Genomic DNA, 23,683 nt, shown 5'->3' with positions numbered 1-23,683 from the left:
GTTTAGTGTTGTTTGCCTGCAAAAGTACAATAAAACTTAATTCTATGTGTCTTTCATTTTCAAACAAGGAAGTGAACTTCTGTGCTGCTTGGTGATTCCCTCTGGTAAAGTGAGGGATTCAGATTTTTATCCTTATTTAGAAAGAAATAAATACTGCCCCCCCCCCCCCCCCCCAAAAAAAAAAAACCCCAAAAAAAACCCAAACCCACCACCCAAAAACCCACCAAAAACAAAAAACCAAAACAAACAACCCCTAACACAATCTTCCTTCCATCTTGATTTTTCAAAAAATAGAAATCCTGGCCAGGAATGGTCCTCATTGGCAGATGAGGCAAAGGGTAGCTGTACAGCAATATAGCCTTTATGCTTGGGATTAAAAGGTAAAAGCTACTTTTCTGTGGTTGGAACATTATAGTGATTGTGCAATTAAACAGTAGGATCTTCCACTCCCCTCTGAAGTCTTGGGTCTTGTTTTGTAAGCTGGTAGTCCAGGGACTCCTATTTCCTTACTGGTTGACTCTTACTTTACCCTTTTCAGCTTTGTATCCCTAGACTTGCATAGTAGATATGTATGTGCACTTTCCCTGTGTAGGTATTTCTCAAACAGTGGAGGAATACTGCCAGGATAATGGCATTTGATCCTGCAGTGGTGGTGTCAGTTTGCCTGGCTCTAATTGTGGAGTCAGTTGTCTTCAGTCATATATCAATGCCTAAGTGTGGACCTCTCAGTCTCCAGACCTGCCAGCAATAAAATGTTTTTAACAGTATTTTGATGTCTTACGGTCTGTAGTGTGAGGTGAAAATACCATTTCCTGAAGTTTCAGGATGCCAATGTTTCCAATGTTTGTAACTGGCTTCCATCACCTGATGTACAGCTAAAAGCCATACGTGGGTTAATCTCTTCTAAAAAGAGAGCACCCCATATGTATGAAAGTAGTAAAGTGTATATATTAAAAAAAAACTTGTGTGGGCTATGTAACTTGTGAGTCATTATAGTGACTTACCCTGTGTAATGGTTGCATAGTGTTTAGCGCAAGGCTTGTATTAAGTGGGGGAAATGTTTGTCACTAACAAATTTCCATTCATACCTACAGATGCTGTATGTTTGGCATTTGTATACATCTTTCCTGTTGTACATCTGAGTTGTAATTTTAAAAAGTCCCCCTCTAAGTCTGTGAAAGAAACCTCTGGGTCTCCTGCTATATTCACCTGCCATCTTGGGGAAATCTGTCTACTGAGTTTGGAATTTAGACTGTGTGTGGAGTTAGTGGTATGTTATATTTCTAGCATAATTGCAGCCACAGCATTGAATCAAAGTTTTGGCTAGCTAAAAAGGGCCAAAACATGTACTTTTATTTGTTAATTATGTGGTTGAGGCTGATTCATTAGCAGATTCAGCATGTTTCCATCCGTGGTACTGATCACTAAATTTATTGAGGACAATTGTGCAAAGGAAGATACAAATACATTCTAGTTATCATCTATTTGTCTTTCTTTGCCCTGTATCTCCAAGCAGTACCTCCTGGGCTAGAGTCCCTTTCAATATAATACTGGAGATAGATACTAATTTTGAAGAAGTCTTGCTTTGCTCTCTGGGGGGTTAGGGGAGGGGTGTAAGAGTCTGGCCTGGTTTGTCTTTAAACATTTTTAGTGTGAATTCAGCAACACTGATGTTTGGTTTCATCCATTCTTCCATAATTTCTGCAACAGTGTTTAATGCAGGCACCATAATTATTTTAATGCTTTGGCATACATTCCTTGCAGTACATAGGATTCTTTAACTGTAGATTGGCTTGCTGTAATTCTTTTAAATGCAGGCTTTTGTCTAACTCATATGGAGGGAGGACATGTACATATCCTCCCTTTAATTTTGATGTTAAAAATGTAAATGTTTCAAACCTAGCATGTAGTTTTAAACAGGTTTGATTAACATACTTTTGTTTTTCTGGTTTTGAAATGTTTCTGAAGGCTCTTTTGTCTTGTGTACCAACTTAAAAAGTTGTCAAAGATTATGAAAACTTGTTACAGAGTAAAGCGCATGACTTGAAATTTGATGTTCAGACCCAGAAATTAGTAGTATTAGAACCAAGTATACTTTCTACAGATCGAGATGAGTCTGCAGGGGGAGCAGGAGAGGTCAGGCTCACCTAAAAAGTGCATTGTTAGTATGTAAGCCCTATTTCTGAACAGGAAAGAGGATAGGGAAGAACATAGTAGCAGGCAGACTTAAGCAACGCATTTTTCTTTAGAACCATATGGGGTCAGAGTTTTTCCAACATTGCTGTTACTACATATACATCAGATGACAGGATATGGAGGGCTTTAAAACTGAGGGATTCAGGTGTTCAGTGTCATTTGTGATGCCTGAGCATATCTCAGGACATGCAACATACCTGTCAGCGCTGGTTGGTGAGTGTTTTGAATGTTCTGGGCAGCTTCAAACAGCACTGGCTGCCTGCATCTAGGCACCTGAACCGCTTTCTGAAAAGTGGAAGAACTTGATCTAGAAACTACCGGGTAAAATTCTTTGACCTAGTTTTGGCAGGAAGGCTAATCTAGGTTGTGGCTTTCCACTACTCCCCACTGTAACGATTGTGGCTGCCCTGATCTATAACGCTGTACACGTGAGCAGTTACACCCTCCTCAGTACTATTCCAAGAAAGCTATAATAAAACTAGTTGTCTGTAGCACATTGCAAACAGAACCCTAGCAAAATATTAAACTGTGGAGGAGACTGACTGCACAGTGTTATGTTTGGAGAGGATCAAGTGACTTCTGTTACTTGTGAACCAGCTGACCACATTCACACTTTGTTCTGTGTCCCCTTCCTTCTTTGAAAGCATTTTCCAGAGCTTTGGCTGGGTTAAACAGAGTGTGAAAGAGCTGTGATAATCAGCTGAATGCTGGTGATAGGCCTAAAACACGGTACTGTAAATGCAGTTCTGTGATGTGTCACCAGAGGGGTTCCTAATCAAGACAGAACTATGAACTGCATTGCTCAGCCACCAGTACTAGTAAGAAAACAGATATGCAGTCCTGTCGAGAGGATGAACTTTAAACAGTTGAATCATCTTTACGATATTAATGAACTCAGTTAAGGAACAGCTGAAAGACTGATTGTAGCATATATACCTAGAGAAGGGGAAGAACTATTTATGCTAAAAATTTGTTGCATAAAATGAATATAAACAGATCATAAACTTATAATTGAATTTAGAGTAACTAATCACTAGAGAAGTGAGTGGGAAGACACTTCCATGAGGAAAGGATTATATTTAGGAAACATTTATTTACCAAGAGGGTGGTCAAACACCGGCACAGGCTTCCTAGCAAGGTGGTCTATGTCCCAAGGCTTTCAGAGGCATTGGGACAATGCCCTTAACAACATGCTTTAACTTGGTCAGCCCTGAAGCGGTCAGGCAGCTGGACTACATGATCATTGTAGGTCCCTCCCAACTATTCTGTTCTATATTCTATTCCCCAGTTGCCTGGGATAGTGCTAGACTTCAGTTTATGAGACAAATACCTTTTTCTGTCTTTTGCTCCTACTTCAGCTTTATACCTCATATTGGTCTAAAATTTGGTAGTCTCCTGTGGCAAACCCTTTCAAATACTCTTTCTTTACAGAAACTAAGTGCCAATCTTTAGTTAACATAATCAGGATTTTTTTGAATGCTAAATTACTATTTCAGTTATTTAATACAGTCAACCCCTCTACACATGTAGAGCATAACTAAATTCAGGTCCACTGCTTGTTCCAATACTGTAGAGCAACCTCCAGGACGGAGGCCTAAGTATGTACTTAGTGGTGGTACGCTACACTGAAAAGCTGTCCTGTTCATCCCACTTTATACATGTGTAACTTAAAGCTGGGTTTTCACTTACTGTTGGAAAGCAAATGTAAAGTTAAAGGTAGGATTTATCAATTACACCTCACTTTGCCTAGTATCCAAACACCTGAAAGGAGGTCAGGTTTTATATTTGCACTGACACCTCTGAAATCTTAGGCACATAGTTTTGCTTTATTGTAGTAATGAGATGACAAAATACATTACAAATTATTCAGCTGGGCAAAAATGCACTAGGTCTGGTATTCTAGCATTTAAAAGTATATGATATATTCAATGGTTATGACTGTGGAAAGGGTTGAGGGAATTATGAAACCATCTAATAAAATAAAAATCCAACTGAAACCGATAAGTAACTCCAAAGATTTAGTTTTATTTATTCACCTGTACAACAGAGGTGAGACAATCCCAGTAATTGAGTTGCACTTAATTGTCTTAATTTCTACAAAGTAAGGAACTGAAGAGTTTGGAAACAATTCTTCCACAGAACTGCAAGTCAAAACCAGAAGTTTTCCACCAAATAATGCAATTAAGAAAAATCACAAAAGTTACGTCAAATCACTCTTCCCCCTGTACCTCAATCTCAGTAAAAAACAAAACAGCCATGCTACCCCATTTCAGGTGTGTGGCTGGTGCTATTAAGATTACTCATTAGCTACTCATTGCCAGAGTCAGCTGTGCCTTGGACACAACAGTTTTACTACTCCATGTGAAAAAGGAAAAACACATCCATACAGCTGCACTTTAACATTGCATGTCAGAATAAACTATTGCTCAACAAGAAAACTAACCTGTGCCAGAGCTGTCGTCTTATTTCCCCTGATGGGCTGTATCCCAGCCTCCTGACAGACCTATATGCAGTTCCCGTTGTGACCTTCCTCTGCTGTTGCCACCTCCCGTCTGCGCCCTGCATGATGGACTAGTGCCAGCGGTAACCAGGATGGTCCAGTCCCACCACACCAAACCTCTTCACCAGGGAGAGGTCTACAAGTGGAGCCTGAGAAGGACTGAATGAATGATTATTCAGGGACATAAGGAGATGCAAGCCTGCGTTTCTTGATCCTTGCTCTAGTTTTCCTTACACCAGTGTAAATGAGGGGCCCAGCTGCTGAAGTCAGCAGGTTTACCTCAGCGTAAATGCGGAAGTGATACAGAAGCAACATCAGCTGTCTTGGGTGGGACTCCCAGTGTATTTGGGCCTTAATCTAAAGGCCTTCTGAGAGATGCCCCATTGCCTTCAGTGGGCTTTTGGCCAAACCTCTGTACACATGTGCAGCAGTACCAAGTTCTGAAAATAGTTGTAAAAATGCAGATAATCTTCTAAAATGCTATCTTACAGATTTTCCACTTCTCTGTGTAACTTTCAATGCTTATCAAATGCTGCTGAAACATTGCATACAGCTTCATAATAATAAAAAACAAGAGTGAAGCGATTGCTACATTCAACTTAAAAGCCAACTTTTAGGCACAATTTTCATATTTTATCATATTTATGATGGCACAATTACTTTTTTCCATTTTTATTTTATCTTCAATTGCACATGCTTCTTAAAGGTCTTTTCCAACCTAAACGATTCTGATTCTATGCTTCATTAGGAAATTTTTCTAGCTTCATGCTAGAAAAAAGAAGCTCTGAATTGCATAGCCTGTTTTCTTATAAGGACCCATTTAGAGAAAAGGGTTGTGGATGGATATCTCCAGTCTGTCCATGCTTCCTGCAGCTAGTCTCACTGCATAGCCTGTTAAGGAAAGTCTCTGCAGGTCACTGGTGAGCTAATGACTGAAGTTTAAAGTACTCATTATCACTTTCTATACAGTTGGCAAACCATGTCCCTTTATAGCCTAATAAAAATTAACTGAATTGTTCAAAATCTAAGATTTCTAAACTAATGTTCACATCAAACTTCAAAATAAATACAATTTAATACAAAATATTAGGAAAAAAAATTTTACTTGCAAAAACCTAGGCTTGGTCTCAAAGGTATCCTATTTAACCTACTATATCCATTATAGAACACACTGGATTTATGCAGTATGTGAGAAATAATTGAACTTAGAATTGCAATGATGCGATCCACTGTGCCAGTAATTAGCTATTTCAGAGACTTGTGTGTGTACCTTAAAATGACTCAATATGTGTGTTTCTTCAAATTTGGTTTCAAATACTGGAAAAAGAAAATACTGTCTCTACAAAGTGCTGCTCTTCTTATGAAAGCCAATGCAAAAAAATGAGGATGTTTAAAGAGCTTCTCAACATTTTGCAGGATCACACCCAAGATGGGTTTAGAGACTGTGATCATCTTTATGAAAGGAACCTTTCAGAAGTAAGTTACAACAGATGTGATAGGATGGGTTTCCAACACTGTCTTCCCTGAAGTCTGTTTAAATGATGGCATCATGTTCATCACTGTAATAGAAACACAGTAATTAATGTTCTGCAGTACAGGCAACAGTCAAGATAAGAAACAGGCACTCAGCTGCAGCTAAGAAGGTTATTTTGTGAACAGAGGCCATCTTGCTGGGAAGGGCTAAGGGCACATTGATCTGGGAGTTACAGTCCTCTCTGAGCCAAGCCTCAAATTAACAGAACAATTTCAGTTTTTTAACACTCCCCTAGCTTCACTAGCCTTATTAACATTTTAGCTTTCCCATTTCATTCAAGTAAATATGTTTAGATCAGCAGTTGCTCAGGCATTTTTATCCTATCTTACCAGTAGTAACAGCTAATCAAAGCCAGTTTACAAGCTCAGTGTCAGGTTTCCTTTGTTTTAAAGATACTGTTGATCTGAATTCTAGAATACCCATTCAAACACTACTGTGGGTAAACATGTGCAGCAGGGACTCGTTGAACTCCATAACCAGCAAGCAGGAGTCAAGATGGAGAGAAAACACAAGGCCTAAACACTAGCATCCCAACAAGTCCCATGACATCACCTCACTTAAAACAAGCTTCTCAACTGGGATGGATGATACTGAATAGGAAAAAGAAAAGCAACCTAGTTTTAAGAATTCCCAGTTCTTAAATTAAACATGGGACAAGGAAGCAAGTCTGGAAGCCTGGAAGAAAACTGAGTAGAGCTGGGTATAAATGGCAAATGAGATGGTACAATTTTGATTGAACTATTCACTACAAAAGGGGTGAGATGCAAGATGAAGTCAAAATCATAGATGTCTGACTGGTACTGTGCTCTCAGAAATGAATACTGCAAAGGAGAGGAAAAGAGTACCTCCACAAAGAAGAACCATACCCAAGACACGACTGGACCTACTACCTCCTGTCCCCCCATCTCATATCATAAAGGAGAGACACCAGTTGCCTGAAAGAAGTTGGTGGCAGAGAATGTGTTTAAATCAGCGTTTTTCAACTACAGACTGTCTGAAGCCCACAGACAACTTCTAAAGGGTCTTGAAAAGGTAACTAAGAAAAGCAAGCTTACTCTCAATAGGCTTGTATTTGCTGTACAGCACCTACACTCCACAGGGAAAATATCAGCAGCCTGCAGCTCAAAGAAGGTTGAAAGTCACTGGAGTACACAAACAAGTGACTTCAGGTGGGATCCAGCCTATACCTTTCAATATCCACAGCACAGACTTTATCTAAGACTTTTAGCTGCCCTCACAGTAAGTGAATACAAACACACACAGATAGGCTGATTCATCTGACAGATTTACCCTACTTTAGGGTAATATGAATGATATGAGATGACTAGTTCAGATGCAGATGCCTGTATTCGGTTAAATGAATTCTACTTCTTATTTCATGGACTTGTGAAAAGTATTTAAAGCAGGTTCAGTGCATACAATTTTATGGACAGGTTTCTGGAGTTGAGAACAAGGTAACACAGAAACCTAAATCTTAACAATCAACCAGTTGGCCTGCCTATATTGCAAGGTGGGGCAAAAGTCTGAGTTTATGTATTGACAACAATCAAATACTGTGCTTTTAAAAATGTGAATAATGGCCATATTGCCTTTGAATGTTTTCTGTGACAATAAATAGATTAATAATTCAATAGTGGTGGCTTAAAAGTGTGGAATATTAGATGCCTGGCTTTAAAACTGGCTGCTCAAACTAGACTTGAAGGTACATAAAAGGTGATACAAAAGAGAAATGGTAATAGAGTTCCAACAAGACATCGTACAGGTCATAGAAAATAGAGATACTACAAAAAAATTACTGGCAAGGGGGAGGAAAACACCAAAGAGTGAACAGACAAATAGAGTCTAGGAGAAACTGTCAGAAGAACCGGAAGTCTTGCAAATTGCAGCAAACATTTTAAGGAAATGTTTTCAAGGAAATGTTAGCTCTTCATGGAATAGCTAAAGGACAAGGATCCTTTAGAAAAACAAAATGATTTTATATAATAGTTCAGAGAAAAAAACCACTCAGAAGAGAGGCATAATAATAACGTGGAATAGCTGAAGTGGTGAAAGACAAAATATCACAATTAAATATCTTAATGATATTAATACATACATTTGTTTAATATACATTATATTAGAGTTCATTCTCCTTGTTTTGTTTGTCCTTGTTCCCCTCAAGAAAGTAATAAATTGACAAGGGACAATCCCTTGGGAACTTACATGGTTCTGTACTGAATGCCTCTTCTAGAGTGATAGGTTTTGCATCCAATGTAGAGAATAACTAGGGCTCCAAGTGTCAGCACAATGCCACCTACAAAACTGCCCACATCAAATCTGGAGGTTATGACAACCTCAGATTTTGATGTGGCTGAAAGAAGAAAACAAAAGGCACTTTTTACAGAGCTTGCAAAATTGTGTTTTGAATGACTCCTCTATATCCTGCCCTCCCCATTGACATATCACCTAAAGACCCCAACCAGACAAATTTAACGTAGAACAACTGGCAAGATACCAACCAAGCACACTGAAACCTAGAGCTCTGGTTTTAAGTACCAGATTCTGGCAATGCAAGAGGAGCTGATCCAACTGCTTGCTGTCTATGAAAGACTGATTTCCTCTTCTCCTCTCTACTTCCCTTTTTCCCCTGCCTTTTTTCCCCCCTGCTCTCTCCTCCTTCCACACTTGCGACTTCTGCCCTTCTTAGACCAGTTCTAGTGTTTTTCATACCCTCCATGAGGCAATTTAACTCACTAAGATGGCCTGAAATTAATCCAAGCAGAAAAGGAAGTTGCTTTTAGTCAGATGAGCATACTGAGTCAGCCTGCAGAGAGGTCCAACAACTACCAAGTCAGTCAGTATAGTTACATGGGGGGAGTAAAATACTTTTGGGGACGATGAGCTGTTGGATTGCTTTACCTTGTCTCATGGAATTGTACCTGCACTCTCCGAGTGAGATCAGCTCTGCAGCCCAACACAAATATTGACATAGATAACACAACCTCAGATAAGCCATAGCATTTGCCATGTGAAAACTGGTTTATCTGCTACAAACTCCCACCAAAAGATTCAGTCTGTGCCCATCTCTATTTGTACTTACCACAGGGAATGTTACGTGGCCAACTAAAAGTTCTGCTGATGACACCTTCACCTACCCAATAACGCTTCACTGACACGTGAGCAACCCTGATCTTGCTGCAAACAAGCAGCTAACCACAATACTGAATTCTACACTTACTGTTTTTGTATTAAAGGGTACTGTCAAACTGTATTTGACAATTTTACATGAAGTGTGACTCATTCATAGTCATACTCTATCCTCCATTAGGGATAAAATTCATTACATTGCTACAAAGGTAGCTAACAGAACTCAATCTTTCTACCAAGCCAGTAGACATATTTTGAGCCACAGGTCAGCTGTGAAAAAGGAAGTATTAGAGATGAGTTCAAGTAAGGTGTAGAAGAGAGAGCTGAACAAATACAGAAGTTGTATTCAAAAGCCAGGCTTTCTCCTAACATTGCTAATCGCCTTGCTGGTGGCTGCTGGTTCAGATCACTCGCATTTTATTTTATTTTATTTTTTTCCTAAATATGTCAGGTCTTTCAGGCTAAGTGAAGCCTTATTTAAGTAACTGGAATGCTCAGAGCAACGTTATTGTAGGCAACTTAATAATAAAACCCCACCTTATTCTTGTTTTTCAGCATGCAAATACCTTCTTTCTTTGTTACACTACTGTAAAACTAACAATTCTACAATTGTACAACACATGTCAACATGTATACAAGCCTTTACAAGCTTCTTGAAATGTGAACTCACCTGTTACAGAAGTGAAAGAAATCTTGGAACTGGTCACCACTGTAATATTGAGTTGTGATGATGTGACTGATGAAGCTGTGGTGGATCTTGTTGTCTGGCTGGTTTTGGTGGGCTGAGTCGTCAAGGTGACAGATGTAGGGGTGCTGGTGGGCTGACTGGTACTGTTCAGGTGAGCAATACTGGTGGACATACCTGGGAAATTTTTATTTGTGATATCACACAGAAAAATACATAAAAATAATAAACTGTATATTCATTGAATAAGATAGCATTGATCATGCCCAAACAGAATGACAGAGTAGCAATGAAAATGCCACTGCATGGATATCCAGGCTTGTATACAAACTCTTCCCCTATGCATTTCCTTTGGAAAGACCTAACTTCTGATTTCTGAGGCTCAAGGTCAGGAACGGTTTAAAGGAAAGGCTGTAAAGAAAACCTGGATAATATCTGATAACTTTTAGAAGGGTCAACTGGTTTTGGATAACACTATCCAATTCCATAGAATTGTGCCTAATTTTAAAATGTGATAAAATTCTGGATCAAGAGTAATTTTCCATTTGAAGCCCCCAACTTTCCAGATAACTAAGCTTTTCTGATAAGAACGGATTATCCGTGAAAATGTTCCCCCCTCAATTTTAGTAATTATTTAATCTTTAATTTGCTTTTGAATCAAACACTGGCTTTACTAAGGCTGCATGTATATTAAACTTACCAGAGTGAATTCTGTATGTATGTTAAAGTTAAGGTTCAAAAGGTTTTCCACATGTGATACACATTTGACTAACATAAATCTGCTGGCTTGTATCATTTATTTAGTAGCAAGCTGTCTTGCCAAGGTTAAAACAAAGATTGGAATGCTGTTTCACAAGTTTAACTGACACCTAACATATTTAACTTTTACTCTGCTTTTACCTAACACTTCCCCTTCCCTCCTCAGAAAGCAGTCATGAACTGCTCAGAGTAACAATACCATGAAGCAAAATTCAAGAATAGAGATTGATATTTATAGCAAAATCCTCAGAACCTTAGTAGAAGGCAGCCAGCTAGAATGATCTTAAGAATACTTACTTATTTTTCTAAGAAGGAACTAACAAGAAACATGAGCCCGTTATGCAACTAACATTTCTCTAAGCAGACAATATGAGGCAAATAGCTTTTATGTATGAAGTAATTTTAGGGAGAAAAAGCTCCCTTTACAGCTGCCTACTTCATATTATTTCTATAACCTCACACCAGCTGGGTTCATTTTAAACACCACAAAAGCTTTTCATTATGGACATTCAAATATCTAATTATACCCATGTTTTCTTGAAATTGTCTAAAACTAGAACAACTGAAGAATAGGTAGTTTCATCTCAATTCCACAGTAAACTTGATACTCAATTTCTGCTTTTTTTATACAGCATCTAAAATGCTTCTATAGAATAATCTTCCTGTAAGTGTGGTTTAAAATGTGAGCAGCTACACACAGAATGGTGTCTTTGCTAAGGCTTAAGTATCACTGCTTCCAGTACAGATGTGAACATCAAAAACTTAAAAAACCCCAAACAATACAACAATGTAAGCATTCAGAAAGGAGGTGGCCTCCATAACACTTTTCTGAGACATTTAACATTAAAACTACTGAAATGGCCCAAAGCAGTCCCATAGTAATTGTTATTTATTTTCCTGTTCTTCAATGTTATAACTGTATTATGCCATAACTGTAAGAAACACTTTGAAATGAGCATTCATTGCGATGGAATACTATATTCATGGAGTACTATATTCATGTGCTTACCTTGTTACAATTAGGAAATTCAGTTCCTCTATGAAGCATGTGTAAAATACATCAGATAAAATTCAGGGCACATTTTAACACTGACAGGTAAACTCCCCAAAGGCACAATGATCTATAAATATCAAACGGTTCCTCATTGTAGGAAATACGCAAGGAAATGTCTATATGGAAACCATCTGCAGTTATATGACATGAAACCACACCTGGTAACTGCATTCCTAACATAAAAGATACCAAAAGAAAGACAAATCTGAATGCCAAGTGTCTCAACCAGTCAGTTTTCTGTGGTTTTTGGGTTTTTTTTTGTTTTTGTTTTTGTTTTTTTTTTTTTTTGGTTTTGGTTTTTTTTTTTGAGCCATGATTTCTGAGCATCAAACTGACTTGTGTTTCTGAGCAATATAATGGCTAACTGTTCCATGTGTAACATTATTAAACGATGTTACACAAAGATGGTGCTTATTCCATGGGCATTAAATTACCCCACAGAAAACCTGAGTCAGCACAAAAAATATTCAAGCAGCTACCATGAAGAATTTCAGCAAATTTGCACATTACTTTTTCCCCCCTCTCTTTCCTACTAGTGATCCTTTTTTCTTACTTTATCAAGATTACAGCACTTGGTGAAGTAACATTAAGAGTAAAGTCTGGTTAATCTCCTACAGACTTATCTTTCATGATGTATTTAGCATCAGTCATTTCAAAACATCAGTGGGAGACTGAGGCAGCTGGAGAATTTGGGAAGCTGACATGAACTGGGCACCAATCTGTTCTTCTGTGTCTTTGAAAAATGTTACCCATACTATTTTACCAACAGAGTTAAGATGAAAGAACATTTTCTAGCAACATCTGTCCTTTTATCTTTTATTTCTCTAATTACTTTTCCCCCAAAAGACCAGCTGGGCTTCATCGAACATCACGCTAAACAAACCCAGACTGCCTGAGTTAATTTTTATTATTTAAAAAGGATGCATGCAAGTAATATAGTTCAGGTTTATGATGCTTTAAGAGAGACAAGTATTTTACTTTGTATGCTACCTGTGTTTAAACATTAAATAGCTATGCTATATCCATCAATCTATATATAAAACTATAGCAAACTATATATATAGCATAAAGATAAGAATTCTTAGCAGCATGCACTACTCCCTTAGTGTTTTAACTCAACAAGAAGAAATACAACAACTGAAATTGCATTAGCACTGTGCTAACATACAAAATAATTATTATTGAATGCTCTTCCTAAAATAAATAAATACTCTCCTTTGCATGGAAGATGACTGAATGAAACAGACTTATGCTTCTGCCATGAAAAGCTCCCCCCCCCCCAAAAAAAAAAAAAGAAAAAAAAAAGAGGCAGAGACTTTAAGCAAAATTAAGTACATATATCCAGTAGTCTTTATTCTGAAGAGGTCAAGACAGATAATCAAAATGGATGAACATTGTCTTAAAATCTATGAAGTTTCTAATTAAAAAAGAAAAAAAGAAAAAAAAGAGAAGGATGTGAATCATAAACCGTGTGAAGCAAGGCATATCTGTTAGGTTTGTACTGTGCCTAACAGTAAAGGGCTCAGGCCTCTTTTTACTATTATTATCCAGACATAGTAAAGCTCAGACCTCTGCAAGAAATCCACAGTCAGTGTTGGAGCAGAGGGCAGAAGGGTTGGAGCAGAGGGTGGATGACACACCTGTGGTTAACAATGGCTTTACACATGGCCAAAGCCCTAAGGCAACAAGGGGATTACAAAAATCTCTCCACTTTCCAAGTTAGACATGCTTAAACTGGTGCACTGCAGGCAATGGAATGAGACGCTGCACCACTTCCTTGCTATCAAAAGGAAGGACTTTGCAGAGATTTTTTTTTCCTGGTGAGTATTTTATTCTTAAATGAATAACAAGCAACTTCTGAGTGCGGTAGCTCAGAGGTTATCTGGAGACTACAGAGACAAAAGGTGAGAGCTGTACTGGAAACGGAATGACATAGCTGGGACTTTATGATCAGCATAAAACTTCACAAATACAGAAGGTATCTTAGGGTAGGCGCAATATTTCTGCCCTGCTTTCACATGGCTCTTAGCACAAAGGGGACACAGTTCATCCATGAAACTAGCTTCTCTTCTCTTAGATAGAACCTTTTACCTGTGTATCACAGACTGAACAACTGCATGACATTAATTCATATCCAGTCTTTACTGATGTGGTGAAATATGCTTGTGAAGTTCTTCCAGAAGATCATTTTTTTAATTTTCTTTTTTAATGATCTCACACTGACATAGCCAACAGCTGGAACACTGCAAATACAAGTGGATGAACTGTTGGTTTGTGTCCCAGGTTAAATATCTGCTTTCAAACTCTACTAGTTGATATAACACAGCTATTTCTTCTTTCTATGAAGGTGTGTTTTGTAAACATGTTACTTATGTTGGAGCATCATGACTGCAACATTACTGCCGTGGGAAGTCATTCTCACCTACAGGTCTTTTGCCAAGCTGTGAAGGAAAGATGGTAGTGCTAGAACAATGCAAAAGTACGCATGACACACTGTCCCAGATCTGCTGCTCGTGTCTCGCTTGAACTCCACTGTTTTGTGCTATGAGCTCTATAAGGACTATTTTCTATGGTATAAGGTTCCATGAAGTCTTACCTAAAAGGAAATGGGAGTCTCACTCTTGAAACTCAAGCCCCCAGGACTTCATTATACCCTATATCTATTTACCATGAAATAACATTAAACAGATATGCAGTTTGCACAACCACCTATTTGTCTTTACTCCATGAAAATGGAAGAAGTTTGCTTAGAGACAAAGAATGAACATTAAAAAGACCAACTTCTTCCAATTCTTCCTTGGAGTTTTATTTTGAATCCTGGTTTTCAATGGCACCGCAAATGTCATTGCTTCTACTGATGAAGCATGCTACCTAAGTACAGCTTCATTTCAGAGTTGTTTTACGTATTGCCTCCCAGCCCTAAAATGATAATGCCTCTCTCAAATACTCACTTTTGACGGATATTTCTTTCAAATTTAGTATGATCTAGGGTAGGTTTGGAGCTAGCTTCTAGGTTCATAGTAATGGACAGATGAACAGATACATACCTACTGTAGATGTTGCTGTAGATTGTGTGGATGATATAACAGTGAGATTGGATGAACTGCTATTGTCTTCAAGGAAAAAAGAAAACAAGAAAAGAAGTATTATTCATTTTCATTGTAACATACTATAATTAGAGTACCCCCAACATAATCCTCTCCTCTGGGTATCTGTGTTTGCAGGCTACAAGTGGGAATAGAGCAGAGTATTCCATCCCAAAGCAGATGGTTTTATCCCTCTGCAAAATGCTTCCAAATCTCAGTGCAGCAAGAACGTAGTTACACTGTATGCACAGTAGTGCCCAAGTGGTCTGCATCTGAATTCTTTACATCTCCTCTTTTTGCTTGCTTCTACTTCTGTGTCATGCTCTTTTCCAGTTGCTGTTATCAGCCATACTGTCACTGACTTTCTTGACCTACTTTAGCACTGTGGGTTTTTTTTCTAGTTGTTATTCCTCTATTTCAGTTCCATTTCCTGTCCCTCAACCTTTACTTTCATTTTGCTGCATCTCTGTTATAAACTGGGCTCATCCTAGGAACATACTGGAGTCATGTCAAGTAGGGACAGACTGATAACCTTGTGAAACATCTTTCTGTGGGCTTATGCTCTCCTGCACAAAAATGGTCCTAAGAACGTACCTGTTTCCAACGACTTAAAATATAAACCACGTTTCAGCCTTAATAGTTTTGTCCTTCCTTCCTTTCTTTCACTTCTACTTTTCCAGTTCTCTTCCCCCCCCCGCCCCTTCCTACTCATGTTACTTCTAGGTTCTCAGGCACCCTCCCACTCTCACTTCTGTCCTCATCGCTGCATCCCTCTTCAATGTTTCTTACAGGTTAACAGTCTCTTCCTCCTGGCAAAGATCTACTGGGCTGTTCGGTAAGTCCTGTTCCTGGAAGCATCACTGCCTATACTTCCCTCCCTTCGCCCTGCACTGTTGTCTACACCCATTCTGTGATTATTCTTTTCTCCAAAGTAACTGATCTTTTACAGCATACTCCTACACTGCTAGTGCTATGTGCCTTGCAGCAGCTCTATCGCTTTTCAGCATGGCTGGAAAACAAAGTGCATAACCTCAGAGATGATGAGAATAGCAACACAGCTACCAGAATCAAGAAGCAGGCCTATTTCCTTTGAATGGATCTGCTGTTCTTACCACTGGAAAAGTCTAGTCTAGAACAGTTTTGTCAACCCTCTTTGCAATTGCATACATGTTATGAGCAAGCTCAGGCTTAAGAACAAATGCAACAAACTTATACCTTCATACCACCTACCAAAAAGGGGGGAAAAAAGGGGAGAATTACTTTGCCTTTTCTTTGGTATAATCATAGCCAACTAGTCCCACCATCGTGTAATGCACACACAACCCTTACACTGACATACCTGGGATATTAAGTTGCAGATTTAATTGCCTTTGAGAAAGAGTCCATGATTGTACAATTACAAATACATTCTTTCTTGCATATGTTGACTTCTACACCAGCGTAAGCCATGGATATGCCTGGGGCTAAACCTTTCCCACACTGGCCCAATACTGTAACCAGAACACAGCTTTGGGTTTCACCTAAGTTCTGAGTGCTTACTTCTGCAACCCTAGGAACATGTCTGGATGTGGACTGCATGCTCATACAGGTGAAAAGAAGCCGCGTACACTGCCTGGAATTTGGGTGTGAGTCAGTGATGCAATTAACACAAGATAGAGTGAGGCAATGAGCAGAGTACTGGCTATACATCCCACTTGTTGGCCAACAGCAAATGAGACGAGCGAAGTAGTACAGGGCAAAAATGACTCAAGGAATATGCCTTTTGCATGGCACATGCTTAAAGGTGTACAGCTTAACGCAGTCAAAATGAGATTACACTATGAAATAAATGTGTACTTTAGCAATGAGCTCAAGCATGGTGGACCTAGAATCCATTCTGACATTAAAAATCAAATGAAAAAGTGCCTTGCCTTTTTCTCAAGAGCATTGAATTCTAGCCTAGCAGACTTCTTGAGCTGGTGGTTCTCTTTTTAACTGTAAATTGCTGTTGGCACGTATTTCTAGTTCTATACATAAAATTTTCCCATTTTATTTCTCCTCTCTCTGTTGCTCTGGGGTACCTAACGATATGAGGATTGAGTTGTGTTCTACTGTTCCTCTTAAATATCTTTAGTTGTCCTGGAATAGATGTGACAATCTGAGTACCTTCCTCCTGCCCTACAGCTGTTCTCAATTCAATAAAATAAAATAAAGGGCAAACTATTACAGGACAGTTTAAGGCATACAATAATACATATTGCTTTTCTCGATGCTACTGAGGAACAGCAACAGAAATGCCAGGAGTATTACCTTGCAACTTATGGTCTGGAATTGTAGTAAAGGGTGCAGTACTGCTGGAGTTGTTCATCTCTTCATTTCCCACATAGAAAACAAGAAGATTAAGATAGTTTTAAGTGCTTTATTACTAAGAAGTGAAAAAAAAAAAAGTTAGCACAGTATCTGTCACTTGCTTTGGGCATATAAATGACTAAACTACCACAGACAGGAGTCAGGTATAATGGTCATATAAAAGAATGGTACCACAACAGCCTGCTCCTAGCACATTAAAAATGACAACATTTGCACTACCCAACCATCAAATAAACTGGAACTCCTTCTCATCCTCAGTTTTATCTTCCCCATCATCACCATCCCAAGTTCTCTTCTTCCTTGAGATGAAAGGAGACTGAAAGAAGTAAGAGGTAGAAAATCAGGCACCTTCCTTCAATAATAACATAAGACCTGATCACCTACAGCAGAAGGAAAAGAACTCATGTCAATCTTTTCCTATAAAGCCTGCAAGGCCTTTGCAGGCAGATGGGCACTTGCTATGCCCCTACATAGACAGCATGGTAAGACAATAAGCTCCACTAAAAGTTGCATTTCTTAGTTTCGGACTAACAGCATGTTAATGCATCCACTGAGCATTTGGCAGGTCGGGAGTGGGATACAGAAGGATCACACCTCTGGTGAAATATCATCATACCCTAAAGACTAATTGAGGCCTGATTACTCTGTCCTCAGGCCTGGTCTACAAACAAGTAGTAAAATTTAAAGATAAACCACACAGAATGAAAAGTCTAGCATTCACATGCATGCAAGAGGATCAGTTGTGGATTCTGCCTTTGCCAAGCACAGCTTAGTTTTGATCACTTATACAAATGGCAAACCACTTACAGTATCTTACCCCTGCAATATCAACATCGAGGGCAGCACTGCAAGATATGTTAGACTGTTTAATTAGGGCCTTAAGGAAAACAAACAAACAAAAAAAGGAGGATGGGACACAGCTAAACTAAGCTTCCCCAGGAAGGACCCAATCCTGCAGAAAGTGGTCTACATCAGAGCTAGTCCCCCTGCATTTAACAATGGTCTGACTGAGGAAGCTTAAGCCAACAGAAAACTGACATTACCTGCCTCCCCAATAGCATGCAATGTTTTTTGCTGCCTCAACCAGCAGAATGGGCTCCCTGTAGGACTAGATGAAAGAGAGGAGCAGGAACCAGAGGTGGAAGGGAAGACAGGACTGTATTAGTCCTAGCTCAGATCAGCTTGGACTGCACACCCTGAAAAATGTCAAGGACCTTAGCCAGCTTAAAAGATACAACCTTTTTTTTTTTAACCCTCTCCTCAAAAAAACCCCAAACATTGATAAGTTTCTTAATTTGGATCACAAGCAGTTGCTCCAGAATACAAATGCATCTTAATATGGGGTACTGCATAAGCATATGCCACATCAGTACACGTGGCAGTGAATAGGACATGTGAGAAAAAGAAAGTCTTAAAATGACACTATTCCCAAACTGTTCTCTATCCTCAGACTGTGGTTTTGGATTTGAAGCAATGTGTATCACTGCAGGGACAGCAGGAGGCTTCAACCAGGGATGCAGGAAAGACTCCTGGGTTAAGGCAAAGGGAAAAGCAGCGCACGCTTTTACGCAGCAATGGCTCTGACAATAACTGGAGACTCCCATGACTCCCATTCGAGAGCACAGACTGCACAGTGCAACCGGCCCAAAGTGAAACAGTGAGGGTTTCTGGCCTTCTCCAGGGAGCAGAAGTGCAAGGGTTAGAAGTCTGCACTGATAGTGGTGTACACGTGCAGGCGTGAGTACAGGAAGGGGGGGAGAAAGCCGGCAGCCAGCTGCAGCGTGGAGGGTCCTGCGCATGAGCAGAGGTAAAGCTCTTTGGGCCACAGGATTAGTTGCAATATTGGGCCTACAGATCTTGAGTAGAGAAACTGTGCTGATGCTTGTTCCCACTGTGATCCAGAGGGGAGAGGGGAAGGAAAGAAAAGAAAAAAATCTTTGTGTTCATTTTTCATGATGAAAAGAACCGAACCAAGGAACTACCCACCTTAAAACAATCCACCGAAGCACTACATACTAGAAAAGGACAGGGAAAGGGGATCAACAACATTTTTGACAGACAACTCTGTTTTCCTCTGTTCAAGGTCATACACAGATGCAGCTAAAAACATAACTGCTTATGGCTGGCTGGGGTGTATCTGAAGGCAAGTGTGCTTCCTGTGAAACGCTATGGCACAGTTTGGTATACCGAGCACTTCCAGGGCCTGTCGCGGTTTTGTTGCTTTAGTGCGTAAGAAGTCATTAGTTGTAGACAATTTGGATAAGCAAACATTCAAAAGGGCAAAATGAGGCCAGTTCTTCCAGCTTTATAGCTGAAATTCAGCTTCCAGAAGTGGCATTCAGACACAGGAGCTGAAGATCCGTGCTTGTGCTAAACACATAGACAGATGCAGGGTAAGTGATAAGGATAGCTCTGATACTTGTTGAAAATGAACAGGGCAAGATTTTAAATGGACTTGATTCTGCCAGATCCTGCAAAAATCAACACAGTGGGTAACACCCATGAACTTTGATGTTAGGAACCTGTAGTCTCCAGCTCAGGCATGCACCAAATTACTATTCTCTGTAGATGAAGCCTGGTAGAAGAACCATACGCTGACGAGTGGCACTACTCATTCAATTCCCTGCCTGTGACAAAGGTCAATTTGCCCACTCCCGCATTCACATTTAAGATAGACACATTTCTAAGGACTCGCAGGCTTTATGTCTAGTCTAACTAAACCTCATGCTGCAGAAAGACGTCGGTATATAAACTCACATTTTTACTAATCACAATTTTACCCACTGATTTTGGAGACATTTCAGAAGTCATATATAAAATTCTGTCTGGGCATCTTCTCTTTTCAAGTTTGATACACACCAGGTAAGTAGGAGAGTTTTATGCCCAAGCCATTCGGCTTTTGTTGATTTAAAAACCAAGAAGTACAGAGGCACTGACAACGCACAGTCCATCAGAAAGATCTCCGACTTGCACAGTAACCTCTAAGCAATCGAAATGAGTAACAGTTGAGGTGCTGGAATGGTTAAAGAAGAGATGTTAGAGCAGCAACATGAATATAACCATCCCCTAGATAGTCTCCACTGTCAGGACATTCATTCTCAGTTGAAATGGATGAAACTCAAGTTCTGGAGATTAAAACAAAAACAACCCCCTCACCCCAAATCTATTGTAACATCTGCCATGCAATTTTGACAAATCATAAATTCAAATCCCTGCTATCTGGAAACTTTATATTTCTTTTCCCTTTGACTCAACAAGGTCTTTTGGTACCTATTTTTGAAGTGGTGTTCTTGTCAAGAAGGCAGGTCACCCGGAGACAGAAGTCAGGCAGGATAATCTCAGCAACTTTTTGGACAGGTCCTCATGCCTTAACACTGTGAAATTACCTCACAGTCTTGCAAAGAAAAGTGTAAACACCACTGCATAGATGCTTAAGGAAACAATACGGACGCAAGTGACCGATTTTCAACCTTGGTCAATTTGAGACTGAAAAACTACAACACCTTTTGCTGTCACCCAAGAATCTGAGAGAATTAAGGAGATACACTGAAATCAAAATGCCATGCATGTTTTCAGGTCTGGAGGCTGCTGCTGCTACTCATTTTTTGTACTGTGAGTCATTTTGTATACAGGTAAGCTCTTGGAAGATGTTGCTAACTATCTTTTCTGAACAGAGCAGGAAGGGGGTGGGGGCAGCTTCCTACCAGGAAGTGTGGATTCTCCTTACTTGCTCAGGTATCAGGAAGCCAGCTGGATTTTACATAATAGTGGGAAGGATTTTTCCTAAACCATAACATTTTGGTGATGTTTCTTCCACTGACTTGACCGACACATAGAAGCAGAGTAAAAGAATAGCATATATTGATATTTCAATATCAGCCAGTCCCAAAGTATTAACTGGAGCGAGGGCAAATCTACTGCCACTTTCACTTTTTGCAAATCATAGTATTTGATGGGTTTCACACTTTCTCCTGTAGTGTTCATTAGTGAATCACAAACTTTTGCTGAAACCAACACAAATCTCAGCAGTATTTTCTGGAAGTTTCCGAGTAAGTGGGCAGAAAAAAACCCGATACTTCAATAGATACGTTAGACTGAGCCTTAAAAGGGCACAACATATTATAAATGGGGTCTAGATGACAAATTCACATATGGAGGAAGGACTATATTTGACTGTCAAAAGTTAGATAAGATCACCCCTGCCCCAGGAGACAGCACTGACTGTACACCGAGTTAAACCAGCATATGCACTCAGGAAGCGGCATGATAAAAGACAGATCAAACAATCTTACATCAAATGAAATGACAGTCTATCGTTGTAAAATGGAGGTCATAAGATCTTAGCAAAGCCGTAAACAGGTTACTGGTAAACTTCTTCAAAAAAACCTTGCTTTTTTTGGAAGGGCGATTATAAATCTGTTTACACTCCTCATTTTACTTTTTTTGTATTAATTTATATTAGAGCTTCACCAGATTAAACAACAGCATATTAACACTGCTGGACTGACGGATATTCCTCAACATGATTTATGGCAGGTTAATTTTGGTATCTGTCTTTTGGCTTCTTTACTTTGGAAAATTGTGGGGCACTGTATGGGGCATTTCAGTCTTCTGAAAAGGCAACTCTGGCAGCTCAGGCTTTTGTATTCTCTCATTTTATTTGAGTGCATCTCGATGATTATCCCCTGAATCTGGTCTTCTACCACCTGAGTTAAAGCACAAGAAAACAGGAGACTATGTATTTCCTAGACTCGGCCATTAAAGAGGCATTGCTGCAAGCGCCTGACAGCGACGTGACAAAACACACCGTCTGTCCTAACAGCAAAGCCACGACGACCCCGAAGCTATTAAAAGCCACTTGCCACAATTACAGCACGCCTCAGAGAACAGCGTCAAGAAGGGTAAGGGAACCGCTTCCTGCCAGTCTAGCCCTACCTGGGCCACCGTGGCTTCCCCGGCTCCTCCACGACCCACTCGTCCGGACACCTACCCCGGGAAGGTCCTCGCTGCGTGCCCCGGGACACCTGCAGGGTTTGGGGAACATCCCCTGCCGTGCCTCGCGCCGCCTGCCCGTCCCCTGCTCACGCCTGCAGGCGCGCAGGGAGATGGGAGAGAGGAGCCACGGGTGAACTCCGGGGTGAGCAGGGCCGGCATCCCCCTGTTGTGTGCAAACATTCACGCACACCCCCAAAAAACCGAAACGCTCCTTGTTTGTAATTTTTTTTTAAATTAGTGTTTCTACTTCAAAAACATCCTGAATATTAAGCTTCTCACCCCCTGTTTCTGTTACAAGTCCGCTCTAGAGAAACTGGCCATGTGCACGGTGCAACCTCAGCTCTTGTTTGAGAAGGTGGAAAGAAAAAAAATCAGCAAACCACCGAACTTCCTCGCAGCTGGAAAACCGAGGGAAGGGGCACTCGGCGGGGCAGCGAGGGCGCGGCCAGCACCCCCGGCCCCGCTCCCAGCCACCAGCGACACGGCGAGGCCTGGGTCCGCCCGGCGGAGCTGTCGCAGCAGCCAGCGGGCGGACCGGCTGCCGCCTCCGTGCCGGCGGAGAGGCGCAGCGCCACCGCCCGCTGTGCCCGTCCCGCCCGCCCGTCCCCCCGCGGCCGCTACTCACGGGAGCCGGGGGCGAGCAGCAGCAGCGCTGCCGCCTGCAGCGCGCAGGAAGCACCGGTGAGGAGCCGCATGGCCGCTGCGGGAGCCGCGGGGCGCCGGGCTGGGAACCGCCAGAGCACGCGAAGCGCTGCCTGCCCGAGCCGGCGCGGCGGGGCGGGGCGGGGCGGGGCCGGGTCGGGCCGGGCCGGGGGCGCGTCCTACGCGTGAGGCGGACGCCGCTCGTCCCGCCCGTAGGCCGCTGGCGGCAGCAGCCGTGGCCCTCGCCCCCGCGCGGTGCCGCCTCCTCAGCGCAGGCCAGGGCCGGTGGCGTGGCCTGATGCGGGCGCAGCTGCCCGCGGTCAGGCCTCAGCTTGCTCCTCCGCGGGGGATGTCCTGTCAGGGTCTTCTCTCTCCCGCCGGTTTTACAGCAGGCTGGGCGGCAAAGCGTTGTGGTATCCGTAAGGAGAAACTAGTAAGCGGAGAGAAGTCTGTACTTCGCTACGTGCACGCGAAGGTGACACGCGAGCAGCGCTCTGGTGGGTCTGTGAGCACCTGTGGAAACGGGGGCGAGCACCAGCAGTGCCACCTGCAAACAACGCTCACCATTACTAATGTAAGCCAGTCCATTTTCTGAACACCGTGTTAATGTCTCCACCAGAGCCTCGACTGTGAGGATTTATCCTCCTTGCTAACAACATTGCTCTAAATAATATCTGGTTATCAATAATCTCTGTTTGCAGCTGACTGTGCACATCTTCATAAGGTGTGGCTGGAGGCTGTAACTGTCGTACGTTCA

General features: G+C 41.1%; 1 protein-coding gene across 3 annotated transcripts; it reads right to left on the bottom strand.

Annotated features, from left to right (window-relative positions):
• Positions 1 to 4,199: 4,199 nt before the first annotated feature.
• Positions 4,200 to 23,093, bottom strand: TMEM123 (transmembrane protein 123). 3 transcript variants are annotated; one of them, XM_075491034.1, is made up of 6 exons: positions 22,910 to 23,083; positions 17,230 to 17,289; positions 14,902 to 14,967; positions 10,027 to 10,218; positions 8,433 to 8,580; positions 4,200 to 6,255 (listed from the first exon to the last, which is right to left on the bottom strand). In XM_075491034.1, the coding sequence occupies exons 1-6, from the start codon at positions 22,977 to 22,979 to the stop codon at positions 6,231 to 6,233; spliced, it is 561 nt and encodes a 186-aa protein (XP_075347149.1). In that variant the 5' UTR covers positions 22,980 to 23,083; the 3' UTR covers positions 4,200 to 6,230. The 3 variants fall into 3 exon arrangements, with proteins under 3 accessions (XP_075347149.1, XP_075347150.1, XP_075347148.1); XM_075491033.1 differs by lacking the exon at positions 4,200 to 6,255 and adding an exon at positions 7,273 to 7,372 and having other exon boundaries at positions 22,910 to 23,090; XM_075491035.1 differs by lacking the exon at positions 8,433 to 8,580 and having other exon boundaries at positions 22,910 to 23,093.
• Positions 23,094 to 23,683: the final 590 nt, after the last annotated feature.

The sequence above is a fragment of the Mycteria americana genome, chromosome 1 (genome assembly GCF_035582795.1).
Source record: "Mycteria americana isolate JAX WOST 10 ecotype Jacksonville Zoo and Gardens chromosome 1, USCA_MyAme_1.0, whole genome shotgun sequence".
Classification (NCBI taxonomy): Eukaryota; Metazoa; Chordata; class Aves; order Ciconiiformes; family Ciconiidae; genus Mycteria; species Mycteria americana.
This window is presented reverse-complemented; position numbering and strand designations above follow the sequence as displayed.

Coding starts and splice junctions, on each gene's coding strand:
- TMEM123 (XM_075491033.1), bottom strand. CDS start 22,979: ATGCGGCTCCTCACCGGTGCTTCCTGCGCGCTGCAGGCGGCAGCGCTG. Junction 17,290..22,909: donor GCTGCTCGCCCCCGGCTCCC/GTGAGTAGCGGC, acceptor TGGGAAATGAAG/AGATGAACAACTCCAGCAGT. Junction 8,581..10,026: donor TTCTTTCACTTCTGTAACAG/GTGAGTTCACAT, acceptor TTCTTCTTTCAG/CCACATCAAAATCTGAGGTT.